Source organism: Sorex araneus, chromosome 1, assembly GCF_027595985.1.
Source record: "Sorex araneus isolate mSorAra2 chromosome 1, mSorAra2.pri, whole genome shotgun sequence".
In the NCBI taxonomy this organism is placed as follows: Eukaryota; Metazoa; Chordata; class Mammalia; order Eulipotyphla; family Soricidae; genus Sorex; species Sorex araneus.
The window spans coordinates 382,806,651-382,829,085 of NC_073302.1; the positions used below are offsets into that span (position 1 = coordinate 382,806,651).

General features: G+C 36.5%; 1 protein-coding gene across 4 annotated transcripts in view; it reads left to right on the plus strand.

Annotated features, from left to right (window-relative positions):
- COL28A1 (collagen type XXVIII alpha 1 chain) overlaps positions 1-22,435 on the plus strand; it is a 589,571-nt gene that overhangs the window by 503,311 nt on the left and 63,825 nt on the right. For all 4 annotated transcript variants that reach the window (XM_055137085.1, XM_055137093.1, XM_055137081.1 and 1 more), the window contains exons 21-25: positions 1,137-1,208; positions 4,935-5,003; positions 6,762-6,830; positions 10,343-10,411; positions 10,608-10,676. In XM_055137085.1, coding sequence (XP_054993060.1) covers positions 1,137-1,208; positions 4,935-5,003; positions 6,762-6,830; positions 10,343-10,411; positions 10,608-10,676 — 348 coding nt within the window. The remainder of the gene's footprint in view (positions 1-1,136; positions 1,209-4,934; positions 5,004-6,761; positions 6,831-10,342; positions 10,412-10,607; positions 10,677-22,435) is intronic.

Sequence of the window (22,435 nt, forward strand, 5' to 3'; positions counted from 1 at the left end):
ATATATAGTTGTGGTTGGAATTGGTATCTGTTGGCAAGTGATAATAATATGATACATGACTTTTTGACATGACTGTTTTAAAATGACCCAACTACTTTTCTCTATTAACATGCAATTTGTTGTGTTGATTACGTCTCTGAAGATTCTATAGGACATTGTTTATTGTGAATTGTCTACACTGCTGATGACCTTGGTTAATCCACTTGTTCTCATAGTGTGGCTCCTGGGCAGCAGTATCAGCGTCATGCAAGAAGATGACAGAAATGTCAACTCTTGACTCCTAACACAGACTTACAGTGCACCTTTAGTTGTGGGGCCACCAATTCATGGGCCCAAAAAAGATGTCTAAGTGTAGTGCTTGTTCAAGTTTGAAAATCATAGTGCATGTCACAAGTGTTTAAATGGCCTCAAATGCAAACTGCAGGAGTTAACACCATTTGTTGAACTGGGACACACTTCAGTATGATGCCTCACTATTGAGTTTCAATAGGATGCTAATTTAAAGATAGGTTTTGCAGTATGTCTGGTTGAAGGTAACAAATTTCTTCTGGGGAAAAATTGGTTTATATAGCCAGGGGTCAGGGATGAGGCATGGGGTAGTGAAATAGCTAATGGAGAGTCTCTAGATCACCTCCAGGTTTATGTCATGCATCTTTCTACTAGTAGAATTATTGACCTCCCTTGGGCAAATGAACTAGATTCTCCACTGTGGAGGAAATTGGGCTGGTTATGAAAAATGTCTCATTTTATGTTTTAAAACTGAAATAGCATGAAAGTGGAAAAGCAGCATGAAAAAGCATAGATAGCTCTCTTTTCTGAAACTGGAAATGTTTCAGAGCCATCTGTTAATAGTCCAGCAGTGCAAGAGAGCTGTAAATCTAATTAAGTCTCCAAAGAAAAATACTGCACTTGGATTTAAAAAAAATATTAAATAATATTGAATAATTAATGAATAATAAAAAATAAAGCCATTCAATTTACGAAAGAACATTATTAACAAACTCTTCAACTGAGCTGGATATATGGCTAATTGCATTACATTTGACAATAGTTGAGAATTTGGCCTAGATATGCTTGATTGACAAAAATATAGTTTTGTTAATACCACAACTATATTTTTATCATTATTTTGTCAGGGTGATGAAGGTAAGAAAGGGAGCAAAGGAAATCAAGGACAGAGGGGATTTCCAGGATCTGAAGGGCCAAAGGTATGTTTCTTATATTCTTATTTATGCTTTGGAAAGATATTAATTGTGTCTGTGTTTTTTATATAAAACTTCATATTGTTATTGCAAATGTAATTTTATGTTTTCTTCTCAAGAAATACTACCTCCCATGAAATAATCTTTAGAAAAGACAATTTCAGACCATATAATGTATAAAACATGTAATCTTTACTGAAATATTTATTTTGAGAGGGGTCTGCATGTCAAATCTTCCTAGTAACAACCAAATATTCAAATGTTGAGACAAAGCCAAGTCCACAAGAGATACCAATTCTTGTTTACTGAACAACAACAAAAAGTTCCACACTGAAAGGCAGCATAGTGGTGATGAGAATGGGGCCTCAGAAGACAGGACAGTGGAATTGTCCTCCTAAGTCACTGCCAAACACTTTGGCCAGTCAATGTAATCATAGAAATAATAGGACAGAGAGATAATTCAGTGACTGAAGTGCATACATTGCATGATACTGATTCTGATTGAATCACAGGCACTGTAAATGGTTTTCCTGAGCACTGCCAGGAGTTATCCCTGAGCACAAAACCAAGATAAATCTCTGAGTATTTTCAGGTGTGATCCCAAAACAGAGAGAGGATAATAACAATATTTATTTCATTGTATTGTTGGTTTTGAAGGCAATAGTTTATAAAGCATTGAACATAGTTCCTGGCACATAGTATTTAATACTTGAAGTCACTCAGAGAGAAAATATCAAATATCATGAAATGTAAAGTAGGGGATCTATGCATTGTTTTTTGCTTTGTTTTGTTTTTTGCTTTTTGGGTAACACCCGGTGATGCATTGGGGTTATTCCTGGCTCTGCACTCAGGAATTACTCCTGGTGATGCTTGGGGGACCATATGGGATGCTGGGAATCAAACCCGGGTTGGCCACGTGCAAGGCAAATGCCCTACCCTCTATGCTATTGCTCCAGCCCTGGGAATCTAGTTTTAATAAACCAACTGAGATAGGAGATATGTACAGGAAATTGTGAGACAAGCAACTAGGTACATGTCCTTATTTAACAGTAGAGAAGATAGATTATTTGAGTTAGTTAAGAAGCAAAAATTGCACACTCTAGAGTATTTAGACTTCTTGGAAAATATTAATTACATGAAAAAGACAAGGAGTGTTTTTAAAGACCCTTAAAGTAATTAAAAATGGTACAGGCAAAGTAATAGCAGATAAAAAATGAAGCATCCAACGTAGACCAGTGACTGTTAAATATCAGTATCACTCGAGGACCTTATAACATATTTCGTGGCACTATGCCTAGAGAACAGAATTTAGTAGGTGGCTAGGTCCCAAGAATATGCATTTCTCAAAAAATCTTCTCTGTAGGAGCAAGAAACACCTGAGAAATGTTACTATAAAAACTGTCTTGTATTAGGAATTGGAGAGACAGTACAGTGGATATGGCACTTGCCTTGCATGTGGCTACCTTAGGAATAAGTCCTGAGTGCCAACCCCTGAGCATCACCAAGTATGACCCCAAGCACCCTCCAAATTTCAATAGCTAAAGACTATCTTGTAATTAGATGAGTCACAGCTATTACTCTTTATATCTTAGTTACTAAGTGACTGGTTTTCTATTTTGAAATAAAATTTTTCTTTTAGTGACATATTTTAAAGCATGATCACACTTATTACATAATCATTAAAATAAATTTATTCTCTATGCACATAATCTCATGATTTTAAAGTCACTGGGTTCAATAAAGTAGAAGCATAAATTCTAGAAGCATACTTTTGTTTACTCTGGGTGTAGTGCAAATTTAACCTGGTTAATACTTTGTTTTTTGCATAAAATTCAATAGGGTGAATATCTGCTGCCAGAATCCCAGCTCTGTCATCATGTCACCCCCTTTGCCTCATAGCACTGGAATTAAGGATGGGCACATACTTGGATGATCTGGCCCCCTAAGCCAGCATGTACAACTTGTTGGTTAGATTAGATGGTAAATGGTAAATTCTGGGTTCTGCTGAGAATAGGACGATGTCTTAAGCAGTATTCAAGGCCTCTGAGTCTGGCTGATGACTTCCAAAGGAAGCAGAGGAGCCAGTATTTCATATTTTGCAGACCAAGAGGCAGAAATAACAATATTATAGAGGCACATACATAATAATTAAAAATGTGTAAAGCAACCCCAGTCTGTTGGCTGTACAAGGCAAGGTAACAAGCCATCTCTGGCTTTTGCATTTTGTGACTAGCAGGGCTGGAGCAATAGTGCAGCAGGTAGGGCATTCGCCTTGAACACGGTCGACCCGGGTTCGATTCCCATCATACCATATGGTCCCCTGAGCACCGCCAGGGGTAATTCCTGAGTTCAGAGCCAGGAGTAACTCCTGTGCATCGCCAGGTGTGACCCCCCCCCCAAAAAGCAAAAAAATAATAAAATAAAATTTAAAAAATACTATTACTCTCTTCTTCTGATACCCCCAAGAGTTATATGAAAGCCTCATAAGATATGGACTCCCTCTTTCAATTAAAATTTAACAACCCCTTAAAAAATAATAATTGCTTTTTATAATATTTTAAAGAGTTGCAATGTTATCTTTATCAGAATTATCTATATCATAATCACCAAATAGGGGTGCCTCATATTCCTGAGTCATCACTGCTATATATATTGCATCAAAATTTCTGTATTCTGGAATGCATCTATTATACAATGAAATACTACGCAGCTATAAGAAAAGATGACTTCAGCTATTTGAGGCTATGTGGATGACTAGAGCGTTTCATGCTTAGTGAGGTTAGAGGAGAGGAACAGATACAGAATGATCTCTCATGTGCGGGACATAAAGAAACAGAATAAGGGAGCAACAAATGACCAGAGCAACAAAATTGGAGAATTAGGTATATAGAATTGATCTGGAGAGGGGGATGGAGAGACGATGAAGGAGCAGATATTAGGGGTCCTTGGGACATTGTTGGTAGAAGTGGAAACTCTGTTGGTTGCTATGGTGCAGGAATGATGTATACATAAAATTATCACTTGTAGTGTTTTAAGTCATGCTACTGTAATAAAAATGAAGAGGACAAGGAATCCTCTGGACTATATATTATCAAATTCCTTTGGCAGTTTCTCTGCTTTCTAAAATTTGATAGTCACTTATCCATAGTTAGGTGAGACAGAGATATTGCATAATTCCCCAGATTGAGATTCAATATTGACATTTTCAAAAATTGAGATTTGTTTTAATTATTTCCCAGGAAATTATATCCCTTTTTATTTTTACCATAGCGCTCTACTTTTTCAAGTTGGAAATAATTTAGCATACAAAGGAAGGCAGGTATACTGTAAAATTAAATAACAAAGGCAAGAACTCTTCTACTCTAACTAGAATATTATTTATCTATCAAGTATACTCAAAACTTATTCTAAAGTTAATGGTAGTAATTTTAAAAATTCCCTCTGGCCTTCTGACTTAAAGCATAAAAGGGAAGTTTCATGATTTTTTATTAACAAAAAAGATGTACAGGTGATAAAATTTTTCTATTATTTAGGAATTAATTTGAATGAATCCTTTAAGATACTAAAATTCTAAGAACCAGAAACTTTATTAATAGTCCTGGAAAGATCCCCAAATATTTTCTCATTGGTTTGTGAAACAGATTATAATTTTAAAACTTCTAGGAATGAATTTCTCTATGTTTCCTATTATTATCTTATATGCGATTTCTTTGATATTAAAAAAATGTTAAGGGTGATCCAGGGGCGATCGGCCCTTATGGGATGCCTGGAGCATCAATTCCTGGTCCACCTGGAACAAAGGTATGTATTCTTGGTAATGTTTTTTCTTATTCTTAGATCTTTGATAATGAGAATTGAAGGATAGGTAGAAATTCATGACACTGTGGATTAGTTTCAGTTGTGGAAGAATCCTAAAATATGATCAGTTCATCTAGCTGAATTAGACCAACTGCTTCAACTCTAATATCTGACAAATGAAAGGACTTCAGCAAATATAAGATATTTGCTTATATTTCTTGCGCTAGTTTTGATATTTTACCTCACTCAATCTCTCAAATGCTATACCCTAAAGCATGTAGGAATTTATTGCACATATTTAGAAGAATATACTAGAATTTATTAGGAAGCATAACAGTAAATAAATACATGAAGATTTAGAAGCATTCAGGCATGCTTAGAGTCTAATTTGAGTCTAGAGAGCTGTTAATTCACAGGACTTACTCAGAACAGCTGTCATCATCTTAACTGCCAGATTTTAATCCTTTAGGATTTGAAAACCCCCTCAAATATATTACAAATATATTAGTGGTCTCTTAAGATGATACTGATAAATTAAGTATGATTGGCCAATCTCTTTTTGCCTTGGGCCAAGTTTCTCATCAACTTAAAGTTTGAAGCTAGACTTTGCATTTAAGGAGGCTTGTAGGAGGAGGCAGGAGGCTGGTTATTTTGAACAAAAACAACCAGTGTTAGTAGGGATGTGTGGGTGGAAGTAATCCCTATCCACTGCTGATGAGGATATTGACTGGCTCAACATTTTTGGAAAAATAATATAAACACTTTTGGAAAAAGTAAGAATTGAGCTTCCATATGACCCAGCAATTCTACTTTTTTTCATATATCTCAAGGGTCCAAAACTCTATTCAGAAAAAAAAAAAACATTTGTGCTGCAATGTGCATTGCAGCACTATTCACAATAGCCTAAGCCGGAAAACAATACAAGTGTCCAAGAAAAGATGAGTAGATAAAGAAATTGGTATATAGATACAATGGTAATGAGATGACGTATATGAAGTAATAATATAGTTACTACTGAACTATAAGAAAAGATTAAATCATTCAGTTGCCTGCTAGCAGAGGGAACTGGAGATATCCTGCTAAGTGAAGTCAGTTAGAAGAAAGGGGGCAGATACAGAATGAAGTCTCTTATATGTGGGGTATAAAGAAGCAGAGCAAGGGAGTAACAAATAGCCAAAGGCATTAGAACTGGAGATTTTTTAAAAATATTTAAATTTTATTGAATCACTGTGAGATAGTTACAAGCTTTCATGTTTGGGTTATAATCTCACAATGATCAAACACCCATCCCTCCACCAGTGCACATTCCCCACCACCGATATCCCAGGTATACCTCCCTTTTCCCACCCTGCCCCTGCCTCTGTGGCAGACAATATTCCCCATACTCTCTCTCTACTATTGGGCATTATAGCTGGCGACACAGACACTGAGAGGTCATCATGTTTGGTCCGTACATCTCCCATCCCAACTGGTTCCTTCAGCCATCATTGTCTTAGTGATCCTTTCGCTATTCCATCTGCCTTCTCCCCTCCGCTCACTACTGAGGATGTCTAGAGAGCTAAAAGAACTGGAGATTTTTGTCTACAGAACTGAGCTTATCTGGGGGTGCATTGGAGGGTTCCTTGGGACATTGGTGGAAGTTCAAGGACACTCGGTGGGTGTGGTGTTGGAATGCTGTGTGCGTGAAACCCTACCATTAACAGTGCTGTAAATCACAGTGACTAAAAATAGATAAAATAGAACATTTTTTTAAATGGACAGGGAGATAGAGGAGGACCTGGGTTGCCTGGATTTAAAGGAGAACCTGGACTTTCAATTCGAGGACCAAAGGTATGCATTATAACAAAAGTATAGTATTTTTTTTTGTTATTTTTTGTATGTGTGAAGTGAAAGTTGATTTAGTACATAATAAGAGAGTGGTTGCATCTGTATCATTCACACTCTCTAAGTTGATAAACTCAAATGCAAAAATACAGTTTTATTGTTAAAGAAACAAGTTACTGGATTTCTTATTTTTCATACTTATATGTCCTAAAGTTAAATCTTTGCTGATTTTACAACTGTTTAAAAGGCTTTTCTTACTGTCTGGTATGAAAGATGATATGGTCTCTGGCCTAGTTCATTTACATATTAATGGCCAATGTATCTTTTCTACAAAACATTATCCAAAATCATTGTCTTAAAAGTTTATTAGATCAACATTTCCTGCTTTGTTATTAATTTTTCAGCATTATTTATTTATTTGGGCTTTGGGGCCACAGTGGCAATGCTCAATGCCTCCTCCTACTCTGCCTAGGAGTCACTCCTGGAGGGGCTTAGGGGGCAATATGTGGAGTCAGAGATTGAACTTGGGTTTGCTGCACACGTGGCAAATGCCCTACTCACTGTACGATCTTTCTGGTCTCTCAGAGTTATTTTAAATAGAAATGCAAATCATTATAGGAGAAGATATTTCAGGTAATTTTATTTATTTTTCCTTAGTGATAAAATACCTTTTTGGGCTGGAGCGATAGCTGTGCTATCGCTTGCACAGTATGTTTGCCTTGTATGCGGCTGACCCGGGTTTGATTCCTTCGCCCCTCTCAGAGAGCCCGGCAAGCTACTGAGAGTATCTCGCCTGCATGGCAGAGCCTGGCAAGCTACCCGTGGCATATTCTATATGCCAAAAACAATAACAACAAGTTTCACAATGGAGACGTTACTGGTGCCCACTGGAGCAAATCAATGAGCAACAGGATGACAGTGATACAGTGATAAAATATCTTTTTAAATACTTATACAAAACTCAGTTTCATAGCAAAATTTGGCATTTTCACTGCCAGCAAGCACATCACTGCTTATGAGAACAGTTTTCTGAGTTCCAAAATCAGCACTTGTTGAATTAGTAGCACGTGGTTTTTGTGCTACAAAGCTGCATTTTCTTTATACTATCAAGATGTGTCCTCTAGATTAAAAAGTTCTAGTATTAAGATCTGTGACACTCAACTTAAAAAGAAATCCGAGAATTATCTTTGAAATGTAACACAAATCCCACATATAAGATGAATATAAGTTAAAGTGGTTCTTATAGAAGTTTAAGGTGGAAATTTGAACCTCTATTACTCTTTGTTATTTTGAAAGTTGTTTTTACTAAGGTGCCCACTACCTGGTTTTCTGGAGAAGGAGGAAATTCACAAATTTGGATTTCAAGCTAAAGCTGAGAGTGAGCCAGCCAAACCAGAATAAGATGATTACTTACTTATTAGACCCTGAGACACACAGAGACCCAAGCTAGGTAGAAAGATCCTATAGGAATCAAAGTGAAGTAAATGATTTCAGGGGAAAATTCAAATTTCATCTGATTTTTTTTATGGTGTTGAACTCTTTCTTTTTTTGCTTTTTGGGTCACACTCAGCAATGCTCAGGGGTTACTCCTGGCTCTGCACTCGGGAATTACCCCTGGCGGTGCTTGGGGGACCATATGGGATGCTGGGAATCGAACCCGGGTTAGCTGTGTGCAAGGCAAATGTCCTACCCACTGTACTCTCACTCTGGCCTCTGTTCATATGATCTTGATCAAGAATACTTTTGTGATAATTGTCATATTGTTGAATGTTTTCCTGACTCTGCTTATTTCTAGTTCCACGATTTATATTTCTTCTCTCAGCTTATCTTTGCAACAGAAATTAAATCCAATTAAAAGTACAGGCAAATGGTACACCTGAAACTTATACACTGTTATAAACTATTATTACCTTCATTTAAAAATATGCTGCCAGTGCTTATAAGATTTTCACTTTTGATAGTGGGCATTAATGAGCATTGACAGTATTTAAAATTATTTGTCTCTTCACCCTAAGCATTTTTTCTAGTCCCTTGGAGTCTAATGGTGCTTTTTTTCATCTTGTTATTCTTCCCCATTTTATTGGTCTTAAGTTTGGCGGTGGTTAAATGTCTTATGAAAATGTTGGCATAGTAATAATTTTTTAAATTTTTCTCAAGGAGCTTCTAGACTTCCCTAATGCCCATTTCAAAGCTATAGATAAAGATTTCTGCTTTGATTTCTGTCAAATGAGAGCAGATTCACAGAAATCACTTTACAAGGCAGATTGTTAAATTTGGTGCAAAAAGGCCATAATCAAAATTACGTTTATAAAAATATCACGAGGTGGGCCTAGTACAGAGACTAGTACAGTAGGTAGAGCACTTGCCTTGCATGCAGCTAACCTGAGTTCAGTCCCCACCGCTCCAGATGTTGCCCTGGGCCTGCCAGGAGAAATCCCTGATCACAAAGCTAGAGTAAACTCTGAGCACTGCCAGTTGTTGCATCCAAACAAACAAATAAAATGTTTAAGGTATAAGTATAATACATTAATATTTAATGATTTCTAAGAATTATCTCCACTGTTTTTAATAAGGATTTTTTTATTTTTAAACAAAATTATAGATTTTAAAAAACTCTTTAAAACTAAATCAGATTTCTCTGTCCTCTCTATAGGAGACTAATGATTATGATTAAAAGTTTTTGATGTCTTAGGCTATCACTGCAAAAAAATATTTACAATTGTTTCCTAGGTCTAAATCCCATGGCCTATTGTCTTAAAAGTTGTTTTTAAAATTAATCTGTTTTTGTCACTTGGGTTTATTAATTTCCTAGGTAATTTGGGCCCATTGAGAAAGACAATACAAATAACCTAATAGTGGGTAGCAGTTTTCTATTTCAGTTTACACTAAAAATTTTACCATGCATTCTTTTCTACCTTCCTATGTTATATTTACTAAAAATTCTCATTGAATAATTTTTATGATGATGATAACCAAAAATTTATAATTTTTTAAATTAAAATATTAGCAGTCAGGGGCTGGAGCAATAGCACAGCGGGTAGGGCATTTGCCTTGCACGCGGCTGACCCGGGTTCTATTCCCAGCATCCCATATGGTCCTCTGAGCACTGCCAGGAGTGACTCCTGAGTGCAAAGCCAGGAGGTAGCCCTTGTGCATTGCCAGGTGTGACCCAAAAAGCAAAAAAAAAAAAATATTAGCAGTCATTTCCAATTCCTAATGTGTTTTCTAAAGAGGGTTTTATAATGGTTCCTCTATGTGTGTATACATATAAATGTGTGTATATATATATGTACACATCTTATATTTATCTCACACCTTCCACTGAACATAAATATATTAAAATTATCAAGTGTTAAAAGTTGTTGCATGTCATAAGATTTTTCTTTGAAAATATTTTTAATAAATCCTTTGCATTTATCCAATCCACTGGTGGCATATTGAACTGGTATTATGCATAAGTTTTGCCAGGTGTTTCACAGACTAGTCTTATGATATCACCTGTTGTTGGAAATTTTCAGGGTGTGCAAGGCCCTCCAGGACCAGTGGGTGCTCCAGGAGTCAAAGGAGATGGCTATCCTGGTGTGGCTGTAAGTCAGGACTACCTCCTTTCTTCTTTTCTCCTTTTTCAGCTTCCCTTCTTCGCTTCCCTTTCTCTCCATCCTTATTCTTTTCTTCCTTCATCTCTCTTCTCTCTCTCCTTCCTCCTTCAGTTTTTTCTGCTCTCCCTCCTCACCTTCAGTCCATACAAAGAAAGACACTAACTCTTTTATTCTATCATATCAGGGACCTCGAGGACTACCAGGACCTCCAGGACCAATGGGTTTACGTGGAGTGGGGGACACTGGAGCAAAGGTAAAATCCTTAAAGTTGATGATTTCAGAATAAACAAAACCTTACCTAGAGGTAGGTGAGTTTGGTAATGGTTTAATAAATTGTCATTGTTGTTGTGCCACACCCTTCTTTGCCCAGGAGTGCTTGACTCTGTGCTCAGGGATCACTTTTGGAAGTGCTTGGGAAACCATACATGGTACCAGGAATTGAACCAGGTTGTCTGCATGCAAAGAAAGTACCTTAGCCTTGGACTATCTCTTCAGCCCCTAAATGGATTTTAAAATCAGATATGATAAAAAGAATAAAGGTATCTACACAGAATTTATAGCTCTTTACCCATGTCCACAGAATTCCTGGGAGATTTACTCTCATTTGAAAATATATATTAACATTATGGTTCCCCCTTGCTTGCCTGGTGGCAGTTCTCATGTACCACTTTACTGCTCTGTCTTCCTACGCCAAAACCAGAGCTTGATTCCAAGTCCATTTTTTCTTTTCATCACTCTCTTTCCTAGTTCCACTTTTTTCCATAGTTGTCATCGCTACCCATCTGTCAATGGCTTTCCAATTTCAATTTCCATCATCTAAACTCTGGTCACACACATCTAGGTTCTCACCATGTATCTCCTTACAAGTTTCTTTTAGAAAACTCTAACCTAACATTCAAAATAGAAAATTTCATTTTCATTATACAAACCTGTATGTGGCTCTACAATATGCTCTATGTTCATTCACATCAGGACACCAGAGTCATTCTTAGTTCCTTCCTTTCATTCTCCCTCTATGTCTAAACCTTTGGTCATCCCATAAGCTGTACCTTCAAAATAGATCTGGGGCCAAGGATGTGGCACAAGTGATAGAGCACATGTCTTATATAGGTTTGATCGCAAATACTACCCGCCCTCTTCCCAGAGCCACCAGGAGCGATTCCTACAACAACTAATACACAAATAAGAATTACAGATGTAGATTGACTTTGACAATATAGGTTTTGATTATGACTCTCTTTCTCAACCTCTGTATCCACAAGAGCATACCACCACCATGTCTTATCTAGACTGTTAAAACAGCCTCTTTGCAACCAAAAACATGAAAGTTGCTACTTGGAGTATGATGTCCTTCCCAATTCTACCTTACTCTTCTCCTTTGCTATCTACTTTTGACTACACTTAACTGCCCAATTGTAGTTCATTCCTGCTTCTGGTCCTTGGTTTTGCCAAGATAACTCATTATGATTCAGCTCAAATCTTATTTTACCACTCACACACACACAAAAATAGTCCTCTCTCTATCATTACCATCATGGTCCTATGTATTTCCTCCAGATACTAGATCACTTTCTGAAACAACCATTGCATTTGTATTCCACAAGAATTTTCCTGAAAGCATGATCTTTGTCTTCTTCCCTGCTTGTTTCCTAGTTTGAAAAGAAAGTATATTATCCACAGAGCTTAAAACATATCGTATGGATGGAAAATGATCAATATTGCCACCTTAAATGAATTTTCCCATAAGAGATATCTAAACCCTTCCAGACATGATAGAGAGATATTATAAGTACTCAGTCAAACTTTTGTCTTGACATTTTGTTCTCTGTCCCACTACTTATAAGTCACAAGACCTCAATACTGCTCCTGTACAGTGTATGCTTCAGGTGTCCTTTTACACTCAAATAGAATAATAGATTTGAATCTGTGTCACTTAATACCAACTCTAAAGATAACTTGATACTTGTCCCTCCTGTCAGGATTGTGAGAATCTAGGAAGCGGATGTGTTTGACTGCTGTGTAACTGTGCAAAGAGACAAACCCAAGGGTCTTTTAATCAGTGTTCTGGCTTTGGATAAGTGAATACTAATTCCAGACATCTAAAACTCTTTGACAGTGTCAATTAGCCCTATTGCATCTGAACATTGAAAGAATATTTTTAATGGAAAAAATAGAGACTGTTCTTTTTTGTTCTCAATGAAGAATTGGCAAAAGTTTTATATTCACATTAAGCATTCCTTTAGTTAGGAAGATTGAAGCTAATTTCTATTTAAAATAATGGCATAAAATAAAATATATTTAACATATTGTGAGATGTATTAGTATTCCAACAAAACATGATTATTAATATTTGCAGAGTAGATTACTATATTTAATATAAATATGCATATTATGTTAACTTACACTATATGTCAATGCTTGACATTTACCAACAGTAATAAAGATAGGAACAGAGAACATTTTGATTCTCATGAATATTCCATTACATCACTAACATGCTATCCAAAACATTTACTAAATGATTTATATACCATCTCTGAAAGTCTTTTTAGTTTGTTTCATATACATTTGAAGGGGGAAAATCAAAAGGGGACAAAAAAGGCATGCTTTAAAGTTTTATTTTACCTCTTTTTCAGTAATAACCAATGCATGGACAGAAGATATGTCTCAAGTGAATCTAAAATTTTGTCTCCGTGAATACCACGGGAGGTTGAGTGGTGACAGCAGCCTGTAGTCTACTTCCGCAGAGCAGAGACATTAGCTCGGAGTCACCTTCAAGGCCCTTCCCCACACATCTGCTCTCTCTCAACTGCCTTTTCCTCCTTACCTTGGCATGTTGTTTCTTTCTTGTAGTTCCTGGGCATGAATATGATAGTGGAAGCCTCTAGTCCTACAAGGAAGTCATAGGAGTGTGATCCAGTCAAGGATTAAAGAATCTGTGTCACAAAGCTGAAAAAGCTACAAATTCTAAAAGCAAAACCAATTTTTCAATAACTTCCAAAGTGATCACTGTTTCCCCTTGAAGAATATTTTGTACACACACACACACACACACACACACACACACACACACACACATACACACACACCTTAAACAGAATCTAGAAAAGAAAGGGAGATATTTGTAAATGTCTAATTCTACTTAACTTGTTCTAGTTTGAAATCTAGAGGTGAAACTCTCAAAATATCTAAAATTGTCAGTGATAATAAAAGCACAAAACTCGAACGTATGTAAATTTTCTCTCTTTCCATTATGAGTTAAAACAGTAGAAATGTTGTAAATAAGTGGGAGTGTGTTGTAGTTGTATAGACAGACATCTGAAATATTTTGTTTAAACTCTGTGTAGCTCTACGTATTCACCTTAAAATATTGGCTTTATGGCATTAACTTACAAATGTGTTTTGAAATGAGGAAACCATTAAGGTTGATGATTAATTTATAGGAATTTTTATGATATTTAGTTAAGGTCACATGTGTTTAGCACATGATCCAGGCAGATTCAAAGAATTTATGTTTTAAAATATGTAAAAAGCAATTTCTGAATCTCTGACATCTCACACTGTGCTATATTATATGGTTTTCTTTCAAGGGGAAGAATTCCATATGACATCACTGGATTATCTAGCACTTCTATAGATAATCACCTTGAATTTAATTCACCTGTTGACAAAAATTCTGTGATATTTATAAAATTTATATAAATACTACTTTCAGAAGATACACTATAGTGTATCCACTATCTTTTGAAATGTGCCGTGATAGTAAAAGAGTTAAGGGATCATGCATATGTCAGATTTAAATTCAATCCCAAGCACCACATATGGTTTCCCAGCACTGCCAGGAGAGTTTCTTGAGCACAGAGCCAGAAGTAAACCCTCACCACCAGCTGCTATGGTGCAAAAACAAACAAAATCAACATGCCCAGAAGAGAAATTGACTATAGGTTTCTCACTGATTGAGAAGCTCTCACCCATGGCCCAGACCCAAGTTCCTGGCTCATGAAAAGGGAGCATTATCTTCATTTCTTTAGTGGGCCTTTTGGGAGTAGAATAACCCTTCATTGTTTGGGAGAAAACATTATTAAAGGTCAGCTCCAATTGAGATGATTCTTTAAATCTCAGTTTTCACTCCCAGAGGCAAGTAGCTCTAGGGCTGATCACCTGGCATCTTTTTTAAAAAAAAATATTATTATTGTTATTTTATTTTTTATTGAATCACCGTGAGAACAATTACAAAGCTTTCAGGTTTAAGTCTCAGTCATACAATGATCAAACACCCATCTCTTCACCAGTGTGCATGTTCCACCACCAAGAACCCCAGTATGCCCTCACAACCTGGCGACACTGAGCTTCTACTAACATGTTTCCTGACATCTTTAAGGGTTAGACTTTGCTTTTTACTCTCAGCCTCCTAGAAGTAGAACAGAAGGACTAGCTCTCCTGTGCTGCATAAGTATAGATGCTACTGGCCATGTACTCCGTTTTTTTCTATAGCCTCCTTCAGGGTATCAATTCACCACAAAGAAAAACAGCCTTGAACAAGGCCTTGGATCAATTGTGTTTGGGTCAAACCTTGCACTGAGAGAATCAAACCTGAATTTTGGGACCCTCATAGAACCTTTTAACTAATTAGAATACTATCTATAGACCTAATAGATTTGGTGGGGTTTTGTTTTTAATTATTGTTGTTATATGATATATAGAGATTATATATTGGTTACTATGTGCTACCTAAATATTTTTGGAATTTGTTTTAGATTAAGGAAATCAAAAGCTGGGAAGGTTGAATTTACCTTCTTACAATGTAAACAGATTCTGATTTATGTGTAAGAGGGAGATTATAAATATGGGTTAGTAAAACATTAAATTGTTGAGAAAATCAGCAGATGGAGTGACTTGGCCTGGTCCACAGATGCTCACTGCCCAATGCTGTTTTTCTTCTATATCTGTACACTTTAGTGCACATTTGGCTAGTTATTCTTTCCATTGTAGCTTTTTCATTGTCAGTACTTTAAATTACATAAACATTAGAGAAATCCAAGTCAAAGGAGTTAAACATTTATCAAAATCTTTAAATGTTTGAATACTGTAAATGCATGCCTTATTTGACAAAAGTGACCTGTAGTTATAAATTAAAATTCAAGCCTTATGTGAAATTCCACTGAGAATCATTATTCTAAAAATGTTCCCAGTATCTGAATCACCCCTCTGTTCTCTGCAATGGCTCACATATGTGACACCACCAACAGGCAGTGGTGGAACAGAGAAGCAATTCACAAAGATGCATTAGGAATTTGTAAATTCCATCAGTGGATATAGATTTGACAAGGAACTCCATTTTGAACACTGTCTGGTAAGCAGAGATGGCCTAGGAAACAGACTTAATGGTAACGAAGGGTCATTGTTTCCAAACTGGAATTAAAAAACAAAACAAAACACCTTGCATTCCATAATGTGACTGCAAAGTTTCTACAAGCAGGGCAAAGAGCTAAAACAAACAAACAACAATAACAACAACAACAAAATGGATCTAATTAAAGTCAGCAGTCAGAACAATTTTAAATACTAGTCAACTTTTCCTTCAGATTTCAGAAAATATCACATTGAAAATTAGCAAACTTTGTTTAAGTGATTTTTCAAGGTTCTTCCCCAGTTAAGTTCTTTATTTATGGTGTAGAAATGAGTTGTACTCCAATGCATCTTAGGCCTTTCAATAATGTTTCTATTTCTACTTGCTGTTTTTCTAACTGCAGAATCTCTGCAGAAGAGAATATACACACCTTCCAATCATCCCTGCAGACACACACTAACTTTCTTAATCCTATCAGAACCAACACATTATTTTTAATTATGTTAGCTGGAGGAAATATTCTAGCACAAAACTATGTTGAAAACTATGTTGAATTCCAGTGCAAAAAAGCCTTCTTTTCTCTGCCAGTAGAATCCTTTTCACAGTTTCTAATTTCAAGACACTCCCTGTCTAACGAGATACTTGGAGCTGGGGATGTGATTCAGTGATGGCACTTGCTTTGTATGTGTGAGGGCCTAGTTTGTTCACTAGGCTCTCACACTAGCACAGAAAAGGAAGGAGGGAGGGAAGAAAGAGAAAGAGGGATGGAGGGAGGAAGAATAGAAGAAAGGGAGAAGGGAAAGGAAGGAAGGAAGGAAGGAAGGAAGGAAGGAAGGAAGGAAGGAAGGAAGGAAGGAAGGAAGGAAGGAAGGAAGGAAGGAAGGGGAAAGGGAGGGAGGAGAAAAGAAAGAAAAGGAAAGAAAAAAGAAAAGATAAAAAGAAAAAAGTAGATTCTTGGTATAGGGGAATTATTTACTCATCTTTGATGAGTATAATTTTAAGGAATAAAAAATTCAACAAATCTCTGTAAAGCCTAAAGCAATTTCTTTTAATTATCATAGATTTTGAAGTACTGGTGTTTTGGATAGATATTAAACCTCTGGGAAAGAAACTGACTCAAATAATCAAAATTTTAATAATTTAAATTTAAAGCTTGAAAAATACATTATATTAACTATTATAGTGATTTAATTGTCTGCTTTCTGGAATTTGTCATTTTTGCATATCTTTGATAATTGTGTTGGGAATAATTTCTATCTGTCCTTTCATATAAAAGAATAACAGTGATAAATGACTGAATGATATGATATTGGCCAGTCAATAATCAATACTACATATCTGGGTTGTCTGTCCATAAGTTTGGAAAAAGGCTTCTGAAATTTTCATTGACATCTGGACAACCATAATTATGTGCTCCAGAACTGATAAGCTGTTACATATGTTCTTCATTTAATACATTATAGAGTGGTACTGTGTTTGTAGTAGTTGAGACTTATTAGTTGTATCATAATTTTATTTAAAGCCTGAAAGAAACATTAAGCAGCTGCTAATCATCACTCTTATTTCTACCTTATTTTGAAACCGAGTCATTTAGAATATTTAACATACCATTCCTTAGAAAATTCTTAAGATGCTAATTCTTTTCACAGTAAGTTAGATTTGCTTTTTATTCCCACAGCAGAAAACCATGAAATCATGTTTACAGTATCTGTAACCTGCTCTGTAGAAGGAGAGAAATGGTGATTAAAGCCTTTCACTTGTGGGGTGCGAGGAAAGGAGGAGATTGTCTTATTAAGAGAACTATCTCCTAAAATATTTTATTTAAATCTTTTAAAAGGTAGAAGGCATAATGAATTGTTTTCTTATTGCTGTTCCACTTGAAATCTCCACTATTATTAGCTGTGCAAATTCTTCCAGAGATTTAGCTTTCTCATCTGTTATCTGGAATAATTCCTACTTTATAAGATTATTCTTAAAATTTTATAGAGTAATGTTCACAAAAAAATTTTTATGAATTGTAAAATAGAAAGCACTAGTGGCTGAAGTTCTATAATACACCAAATCAAGTATATTGGAGTATGAATGAAAAGAAAATAATGGAGCTTACAGAGATAATACAGGGCTGTGATGCTTGCTTTGCATGAAGCTTATCCTGGTTCAATTTTGAGCACCATCAGGAGTGATCCCAGAGTGAGCCAGAAATAAGCCAACTAGGAGTAGCCCTTTTAAGAATCTTACAAGAGAATGTTTTTTCACTTCGTGTAGCAAAGAACTGCCACAGTCATCACATTGTCTATTTAATGACAAACATACTTCATTGCCTAATGGAAAAGTTTGCACCTTGCATCTAGCCCCATCCAATACAAATGTGGGCAATGGGCAATGGAGTCAGATCTTGGTTTACTTCCAGCTATGTGACTTTAGCAAATTAAATATGTTCTCTAACTACAGCTTCCTTTTCCATAAAATGAAGTAATTAATATTGATAGGATTAGATATGAAATGAAAAGTACCTGCCATAAAATAGACTTAATAAATAATTATTTTATTATTAATTAGTGGATTTAATATTAACCAAAACAATATTTTTTAATGAGGAAATGATTAATGGTACAGCATATCATTCTGTTTTTAGTTTTAAAATAGATTCAATGACCGATTACCAGAGCTATAGTAAGTTGATGTCTTATTTTATTTTATTTATTCATTTTTGCTTTTTGGGTCACACCCGGCAATGCACAGGGGTTACTCCTGGTTCTGTACTCAGGAATTACTCCTGGTAGTGCTTGGGGACCATATGGGATGCTGGGGATTGAACTCAGGTCAGCCATGTGCAAGGCAAATGCCCTACCTCTTGTACTGTAGCTCCAGCCCGGATGATTTCTTATTTTGAGGAGAACAGATTTAACCATTCTGGAGCATCTTCTTAGGTATCTATTGGATATTTTTTTATTCTATTATGAATTTCAAAAGTTTTACTTGTTTTCACTAAATCTTTTATTTAGATCAATAGCTTTCATTTTGCTTTGTAGCTTATGGATTTATATTTTGGGGGATGGAGTTGGGGCCAAATGCAGCCATACTCAAGATTTACTCCTATCTCTGTTCTCAGGGGACACTCCTGGGGGAACCCAGGGGACCATAAGTGGTGTCAGAGATTGGAACAGAATTGGTTGCATACAAGGCAAGCACCTTTACCTCTTTACTATCTCTTTGGCCCAACAGTTTGTGGTTTTCACCCTGCCTTGCTAAGAATTAATTGTATAAATATTTACCTAACTTTGTGTCTAAGAGTATTATTGCTTTACATTTTATTTTCATCATTATCATCATCATCCCATTGATTGTCAATTTTCTTGAGTGGTCACAGTAACATCTCCATTTGTTCTACCCTTGAGATTTTAGAGGCCTCGTGTTACTTGTCCATTCTAAACGGTGCCACATTGGAGACTCTTTCATGGTCAGGGGAATGAGACCCATCATTGTTACTGTTTTTGGCATATTAATACACCACAGCCACAGGGAGTTGGCCAGGCTCTCACGTGCAGGCAGGAAACTCTCGGTAGCTTGCCAGGTTCTCTGAAAGGGAGAACTAGGCTATAAGATGTCGCTACTGGGAGCTTGGCTATAGTCTCTGAATGTTGGCCATTGAGAGGATTACACAGTGTCGGGGGCAGTTTCTGGGTGTGACTGGAAAATGGGGGATCTGGGAGCAAGAGTCCCAGTCTCTATCCGAGCAGGCTTGGATATCTCAGCCCCAGATCCCACACACCTGGGTTCCTCTGCCAGTTCCTTCATGCGTGAGGCTCGTCCGAACGTGTGGAGAGGAGCCTTGAGCATGGCTGTGGCTGGATTCCAGAGGTCTTCGGCTGCGGGGGATCTGCTCAGAGTGGGGAGGGAAACTCAACTCACCCCCTCCAAGGGACCCGGGTGAAGACAGCCAGGCACGGGGGCAAAAGACTCTGTCTACATTTTACATTAAGATCTTTAATATTCTTCACTGGACAAAATGACTTGAATTGGACCTGCACTCAAATTGGAAAGATCCTCAAAATGCCTTTGCAATCCCTGTAGCATTAACAAAAAGTTTCAGCAGCTTCTCTGCCTTTACTGTTGTGTAAATTGATAACTTCTAATTTCAATTTATTTCTTTAGAAAATTTGTTTTGATTCTTTTTCCTTCTCTCTCTCTTTTCCTCTCTCTCTTTGTGGTACCAAGGATGAAAACCAGGGTTTCATATGTGTGAGGCACATGCTATTTCTGAGGTACACCTGGTTTCTTGGTTATATCTTTCTAATAACTGAGTACCTGGCATCTTTTAAAAAAAAAATTTATTGAATCACTGTGAGATAGTTGCAAGCTTTCCTGTTTGGGTTACAATCTCACAATTATCAAACACCCATCCCTCCACCAGTGAACATTCCCCACCACCAATATCCTGGGTATACCCCCCCTTTCCCACCCTCCCCCTGTCTCTATAGCAGACAATATTCCCCATACTCTCTCTCTACTTTTGGGCAATATAGCTTGCAACACAGACACTGAGAGGTCGTCATGTTTGGTCCATTATCTACTTTCTTTGGCATGCATCTCCCATCCCAACTGGTTTCTCCAGCCATCATTTTCTTAGTGATCCCTTCTCTATTCCATCTGCCTTCTCCCCTCTGCTCATGAATCAGTCTTCCAGCTATGGGGCAATCCCCCTGGCCCTTGTAGTACCTGGCATCTTTCACATTTATTCTGTATTTACTTTTCACATGGTTCCCCCACCTTACTTAAAACTTACCTTCACAAAAAATTATGCTTTTTTCTTACTCTATATTTATATTTTCAAAAGAGAAGAAATAAACCTCATTGCAATTATGGTCTACATATAATGTTCTCTGAATCAATTAAACTCACATCAAAGTTCTTGAATTTGGCCATTTTCTATGAAAATGGAAAGCATATCTCCTAACTGGACTCTCTTGTAGGCCAGAATAAAACTCTAGACAGTCTCGAGTTTGGTTTGTGTATTTATATAGGAAGTAGAGGACAGGGAGGGTAAACCTTAGGCTACTAAATAATAAAATTGATGGATATAAATGGATTAATAGAAACTATAGAAATTGTTTTCTTTTCCATAGATACTTGCTTCACTTTCGCATAACTTATAGAAAGCTTGCATACTTTTCTCTTGCAGTCACCCCACCCCACCAATCCCCCTCCAATTATTCCTGCTTGGTAAGATTTGGTAGGTTTGGGGCTGGGTGTATCTCCTAAGGTAAGAGCTCCCTCTGCAGGCTCTAACAACCCTCAGATCTGGCATGGGAAGCTAAAAGCTACACAAGTTTTTAAAATTTCTTTCATTAGTGAAAGTTGATCCATGCATTGAAAACAAAATTGCATATCTGAAGAACAATGTAAACACACTTCTCCAGTCCCACTGGTGATCTACCACCATTGTGGAAGAGCAGTTGTTCAGTGGTTATATAAGTTCTGACCATAGTCTGTTTACATTTACCTGGTGATATGGCTTATCATGAACACACAGCCTGTGGAACAAAAGACTCTATAGTGGTGAGTTACTATCTCTGTACATTCTCAGAACTCATTAAGTGCCCAATATTCCCATGTATTGAAGAATTGTATATATACATATGTCAAGAAACAAACCATGTTATAGACCATTCTAACAGAAATTTTTAATTTAAATTCATTCAAATCCATAAAATCATACATCAGGTTATAATCACATAGGTAAAAAGTAATTTTGATAGTTAAAATTGTGGCTTTTTGCTAGGTGATCTCAACTAATGTGGTGTATTTTTGAAAAATAAAGAAAGGGAATGTACAATGGCATATGGGAACATTCCCTTGAACTCTGAAAATGGAACTAATGTTACCAAGTAGAGATACAGAGGGTTGTGTGGGTATCGGAAATCATCTAAAGATAGCTATGGAGACTTAGTACATTTTGACATCAAAAGTATAAACATTAACACTTTTATAAACCATGCAATGGAAAGTAAGAATTAAAAAAAACATCAGTTTATCAAGAATTGTATGGATAAAGATGAATGACTTATTTTGAGTAAATACTGCAGTATCACAGATGATATAGGGTGAACTAAAGCTCATAGGTAAAGGCTCAAAGGTCTGAAGAGCTATAAGGTGTCCACATAGTCAGCTATCCTGTAGCAGACACTTGTAAAGGTGAGGGTAATGGGGCTGTATACAATAGAATCTGAAGGAAAAAAATACGAAAGACTGATTGATGATACTGGTCTAGAGTAAACTCATAATAGCAACTCCTTTTCCCTCTTGCTTGATGCAAATTAAAGGAGATTTGATTAAAACTATTGCAAGACATATATCACAATAAATGGTAGTGAAGTGTCAATACTTTATTGAAAGAAACATTATCATAATATTTCTCGCTGCTGTATATATTCTTAACTCTTAAAAATTAAGTAAAGTTTGGTTCACACCAAGAATAAATGACATGTAGGTTCTATTTACAAGAATAAAACACATGTAGGTTCTATTTATTGTTTGAAATCTTCCTGTGTGCTCCTCCCCTATAGCCACCTTTCTTGTCTTTAAAATTTGTAGCCTGAAAAGTAGCCTGGAAACAGTTTGTATGGGTGAACATCACAGAGACCCCCTTATTCTCACTGATA